Consider the following 6053-nt stretch of genomic DNA (forward strand, 5'->3'; position numbering starts at 1 on the left):
ACGAAAAGGAACTTTACAAAAAGAAAATCTACATAACACACAAATTAATATAGAGACAGAATGTCTCAATTGTGTTGTTAGTGTAGAAATGAGAAAACTGAAACAAATACAAGCAGTATAGCCTAGTTGGTTAAGGCAACTGCAGTTTCACCGTGACGCACCGTTCACATTACGAAATTGCCTGACGATGAATTCGTGGCGGTTTTCGAAATAGTACTATCGCAATATGCCAGAAAATGTTTCCTCCTATCTTTTCAGTTTCTCTTAGAAAAACAATGATTGAATGTTCAATTATTATAAGCCGGTGTTATGCTCATGAATTCTCGAATAAGAAGTTGTTTATTCGGAAAGGTTTAATGTGCTCCAACTAAACCGTTTCGCAGATGGTCGGGCTAATATCTTAATGGTGCTTGTTACCGGACCGTACCAGATCTACATCCGGCAAAGGACTATAAATGATAACAAAATCTTCGGGGATTGTCCTTATCGCTACAATAACAAAAACAACAACATTGTATAATAACCTTTTGTAATATATATTGGATATTATGTTTGTGATTATAATGTATGCAATATTTTTTCAACATATTTGATTAGTTAATGTATTGCATTGACGTAAAACACGCCACTGAGTCCAATTGAAACAACCCAAATATCCATCCTGTTTAATGAAGCCTTTTCCGGCCGCACAACTCAATAGCAATGGTGTAGCACCCTCACTTGGGCATAAATAAAATTTATCTGGATCAGTACTGGGTTGTGGTTGCTGAAGATTAAGACCAGTGCAATCACCCACAACGACATTATTCACACAATTTGGATTCATCATATCGTTAGGCACACAACCAGTCAAAGTTGCATTGCGTACAAAGAAAGTTTCCTCGGGGCACTTTTGTTCGATAGCTGTATTATTTATCGTTAGACAGAAATAAAATCTTGTGCCATCCTCAGAGCCCCATAACTGGTCTTGATATTTGCAGATCGTAGTATTGGCAGCGCTGCTACCATTAAGGGGAATAATAGCTGCTGTGGCTATGACCACGAGACATGACAAAAGTAGAGCCACTGGAAGTAAACAATTGGTGGAAATTTTACTTATTATTTATTTAATATTTTCTCCACTTAAGTATATATTTTTAAAAGTGATATAAGATATTTTCGCTATACCTATATATAATACATATGTAGGTACATACAAATGTACCTCTTGTAATACCTCTAATCAGAGTAAGCAGCCAAACAGCACAAAACAAATTTATTTGCACAGTTTAATACTATCCATCGTACAAAGCAAGATATAAAACAATAAAAAAAAAACATATCGATTTGTATATTGTATACTGTTAAGTACTTACTTTGTACCATTACATTTTCTACGCGTATATTTGAAATGTCATAGATCCGTGATTAATAAAATAAATTTGCTTAAGTTTTGTATTAGAGAATCTTAACTAAGGCAATTTACAAATTTGGAAAACCGGGAGTTTCGTGAGACCAAGTTACTTGCTTTACAGCAAAAAAGGGTTGAACCCTTGTAAAAATTTCTCAGGCAAGACCTAAATATACGAAAAAAGCGGTGAAGCCTTAGAAAGCGCATCTTTGTACTTGATTGTCGAGAAACTGGCCCACAGTCAAAACTAGCGGGTATGCCTACCTTCATAGTACTCACTAACAGTACACTTTGCGACATGTTTTGCTAAACTCGCGGCCCTGAGATACTGAGCTATTACAAATTGTCATCGATATTTTTTAGCAAATGTCCAAGGAAACTTATAGTTTCAATAGGGTTAGAACGAAGAAAAAAGGGTGTTAGAGACGGATACCAAATGAAAATATGGTTGGTGTCATGTAGAGACACTTGAGAAGGGGTTCGCCTGGTATTTATCGGCATAGGCTTTTACCGACGCGTCGTAGATGAAGCTGAGCGCCTCTATATGCTAATCGGTGCAAATTGCTGAGTTCTTACCCGCGTGATTTCTTCATGGTGCTTACAGAGATGATTTCTTGCATCGCTGGGTGGTGGGGCTTCTTTATTAAGATATTTTTTAGGATAGCCTTTTTCTGACTCTTTAAGAGTTTGTTCAGCTTTTCGCTTCTCTCCTTTATGGAGTATTCCCGCCTCAGAGTGTAGATGATGTTCCTGCAACATAAGAAGACATCCCATGACAGCTTTGAAGACGCTGTTTAGGCAGGCCTGCAGCTTCCTCCAGTAGGTTTCTTTAAAGCTCGGCGACATTGCGGAGACGCGTAGCACAGCATTGGCTGGCCTATTGCTTTAGAGGTAGCTAGGAGTGTTTCTTGGTTTTGGCCCAAGTACTGGCAGCGAGGGACTTGATGATTTTGTTACGACTCTAAACTTTAGGTATAATGGCAGCTGCATGCTCGCCAAAATGTAGGTCATTATAGAAGCTCACACCCAATATTTTTGGGTGCCGAAGAATCGATATCGTAATGCTATCGCGTTGATGTGAAATATTTTCGATATTTGCCCCGCCCACGTCGTGAATAAGATCACCGAGGATTTCGGATCTCGAAAGAAAGTGATGATCGGTTTATAATCAATACAGTTATAGGCTCGAAAGTATCCAAATATACAAAAAAAAAAAACCATTTTTTAACCCGTAACCCCAGATTTTGGAGGTCTCCTGGGAAAATCTTATTTGCAGTCATTCTTAGATGTTCAAGATTTATTGGAAAAATGGAACCATCCTCAGTATTTTTGGTATCACACAGTGTTATTTGAAGGAAAACAACTAATATTTCATGTTCCACATTCGTTCAAACGAAAAAGAGTTTGATTGAAATTAGTTTAGGAATTTACAAAATAAAATTTTTTTTTAACTTTTCACACCTTTATTCATAATGTTAACAGATTATACCGTTAAGTCTTCAACTAGACAATATATTTTTTTTACGCTCTCCCACGCTGCAGATTTTGTACACAGTAAGTAAAATTCTATATCCAACTGAATGAAATGATTTGGGATTTAGTCATTATATTAACTCGTTGACCATACTAAAATTTAAAATTAATTTGCTTTATCGGCTTTTATTTTATTTTGCTGATTTTATTTAATCATGTTTAGTTGCCTTTGACTTTGAAATTATTTGTAGATATTCAGTTTCTTTGGAAACAATAATGCGCACAACGTTTTCATATCGTGTTCCTCATACTGAGATTGTCTCAAGGCGAAAAAAGATATCATAAAACATATTTTTTAATTACTTAAGATTTCAAAATTTCTGCTGCTAATTAATTGAGAATATCTTTATTTAAGAGATAAAAATAGCTTAAAATACAAAAAGATAGTCCAACCTCGTCTGGGTGAGAATTATATACCCAGCAGGTGCTCTAACTTTAAAATCTTTAAGAGAGGTTGCCAAGCAATTTTTTCCTTAAATGTACATCGATCCCCGCACCAATTTGTATTAGTTTATTATACCTAGCTGTATTTGGACACAGGGTATTAGAACTTTGAATGGATAACGGTTGGTTGTACAGGTAAAAAGGAATCGAGATAGATATAGACTTCCATATATCAAAATCATCAGTATCGAAAAAAAATTTGATTGAGCCATGTCCGTCCATCCGTCCGCCCGTCCGTTAACACGATAACTTGAGTAAATGTTGAGATATCTTCTCCAAATTTGGTACACGAGCTCATCGATTGAATATTGAAAATAGATTGGTATTGAAAATGAGCGAAATCTGATGATAACCACGCCCACTTCTTATATATAAAACATTTTGGAAACACACAACAAACCCTGATTATTTAGTAAATAACACACCTAGAATGTTGAAATTTTACGTGTTGACTGATATTGAGACTCTTGATAAAATTTAGAAAAATTTTTTAAAATAGGCGTGGTACCGCCCACTTGCGATAAAATCAATTTTACAAATATTATTAATCATAAATCCAAAATTGTTAAACATATCGTAACAAAATTCAGCAGAGAGGTTGTCTTTACTATAAGAAGTGCTTTGAAGAAAAATTAACGAAAGCGGTTAAGGACCACGCCCACTTTTATATCAAACTTTTTAAAAGGGTCGTGGACGAATAAAATAAGCTATATCTTTGCAAAAAAGAGATTTATATCAATGGTATTTCATTTCCCAAGTGGATTTATAACAATAAATGCAACGTTTCGTTGTGCTGAGAAATCTTTCTAATAGTAATCTGTGAGAAATTGCAATTATTCACTTAAAAGAAAATTATTTAAAATTAAGTCGAATCATGTGTAAGATTTTTTACGAATATTTTTAACTTTAATGTTCTCCTATAAAGCTTTAATAGAATATGAGTAGGTAGAGTACTATTTCGTCTAACTACCCCAGCCCTAAATAGCAACCCTACTCAAAAATGTTCCTATTGTAATGCGGAGTGAAATACCTTTCGTTTGATACCCATATCGGCATATCTCATGCAATTTTTTTTTAATTTCGAATAGGGGGCAACCCTAAATGGCAACCCTGCACAAAAATGTCCTTGTTGCAATGCGGAATGAAATACCTTTCGTTTGATACCCATATCTGCATATCTCATGCAATTTTTTTTTTTAATTTCGAATAGGGGGCAACCCTGCACAAAAATGTCCCTGTTGCAATGCGGAGTGAAATACCTTTCGTTTGATAACCATATAGGCATATCTCATGCAATTTTTTAAAATTTCGAATAGGTGGCAACCCTAAATGGCAACCCTACTCAAAAATGTCCCTATTGTAATGCGGAGTGAAATACCTTTCGTTTGATACCCATATCGACATATCTCATGCACCAAGTGAAGGATGACATTTAACCCTTCCTGAGGTCACTGCACCTGGCACACCCATGCATGCTACCTTTTGCACCTTCTAAACATGTAAACTGCTTTTTTTCTAGCGTCTTCCACCAGACCTCTTGCCTGTACGTAAGAATCGGTCCAATGACTATGTTGTGTTGCTGATATAAGTCGGCAGTCCCCAGTTCCTACCGAAGTTTTTTTTCGGTGTAATAAGCTGCCGAAGTTTCTTTGATCTTCCCTCAACATTCCTTTTCCAGCTTAATTCAAACTAGTATCGCCTGTGGTCGAAATTCGACCAACGTGTATTTTTTTCAACTCAGTCTATGCATCAAGTGTTGGAAATATAGCAAACTGGTCTAACTTACTTACCTTTTTCCTTAAAATTTTGAATTTGATCTAAGACCTTGTACTTTTTGATTGTATTTTCTTAAATTTTCTACAAACTTTTCGCGTGTAAATATGACGTTTTGGTATGGAGTTCCTTAAAAAAAAATATAAAAATTATGTAAAATCAAATGAAATTGACATAGAATTATGGTGAAATTACTTGAAATTGAATTGAAAAATAAAATCAAAGACGTTTTTGGGACGTTTTTTTGTTTTGTTTAATATACAATGTGAAATTTTCCGATTCAGTCAAGTTGCAGTTAAATAATAATAAACCAATTTGAAATAAGAGAATATATAATAAAATAAAATAAGAAGTAAAATAAATTAGCATAAAAGGCAATATAAAAAATTTAATGTTATATTTTTGTAACTTTTTTTTTTTCGTTCAGTATAAGACGTACTTTTTCTAAAATGAGGATTAAATCTGCAAATGCAAAAACATTTTCGGGCAAATTTGCCATTAATTGTTATAAATAAATTAGTTAGTTTCAACTAAAGTTAACTCATTATTTGCGATTTCATGTTTTTTTGAAAACAACTAAAATAAAAACAAAGAATCTGTTAAATAAAGACTTATGTATTTACGTGTAAGTGAAATTTGCCACAAAAAATGGGCCGGTCAAAAATAAATTCTATTGAAGCTTTTTGGTACGCTACAAATTATTTTGGAACAATTTTTTAGGATTTTGGTAGAGGCTATTATAAGTAAGTGGTAACAATGGGAAACCATGTTTTAATCTTTCACCGTGTAGCGCGTACGCTTATGTAGGTTTGTGTCTTAGATCACTTACATAATTTGTCCAAAGATGGCGCGCTTTTGTGCAAGAAAGTAAATATCCATATTTGGAGAGATTGTTGGATTTACGAAAAAGTTT

The 6053-nt window shown here is 34.4% G+C and overlaps 1 protein-coding gene across 1 annotated transcript; it reads right to left on the reverse strand.

Annotated features, from left to right (window-relative positions):
- Positions 1 to 520: 520 nt before the first annotated feature.
- LOC137244853 (uncharacterized) lies at positions 521 to 2996 on the reverse strand. The gene is made up of 2 exons (XM_067774494.1): positions 2852 to 2996; positions 521 to 1065 (listed from the first exon to the last, which is right to left on the reverse strand). The coding sequence occupies exons 1-2, from the start codon at positions 2859 to 2861 to the stop codon at positions 581 to 583; spliced, it is 495 nt and encodes a 164-aa protein (XP_067630595.1). The 5' UTR covers positions 2862 to 2996; the 3' UTR covers positions 521 to 580.
- Between the last annotated feature and the right edge of the window lie 3057 nt (positions 2997 to 6053).

This window comes from Eurosta solidaginis, chromosome 1 (assembly GCF_040869045.1).
Source record: "Eurosta solidaginis isolate ZX-2024a chromosome 1, ASM4086904v1, whole genome shotgun sequence".
In the NCBI taxonomy this organism is placed as follows: Eukaryota; Metazoa; Arthropoda; class Insecta; order Diptera; family Tephritidae; genus Eurosta; species Eurosta solidaginis.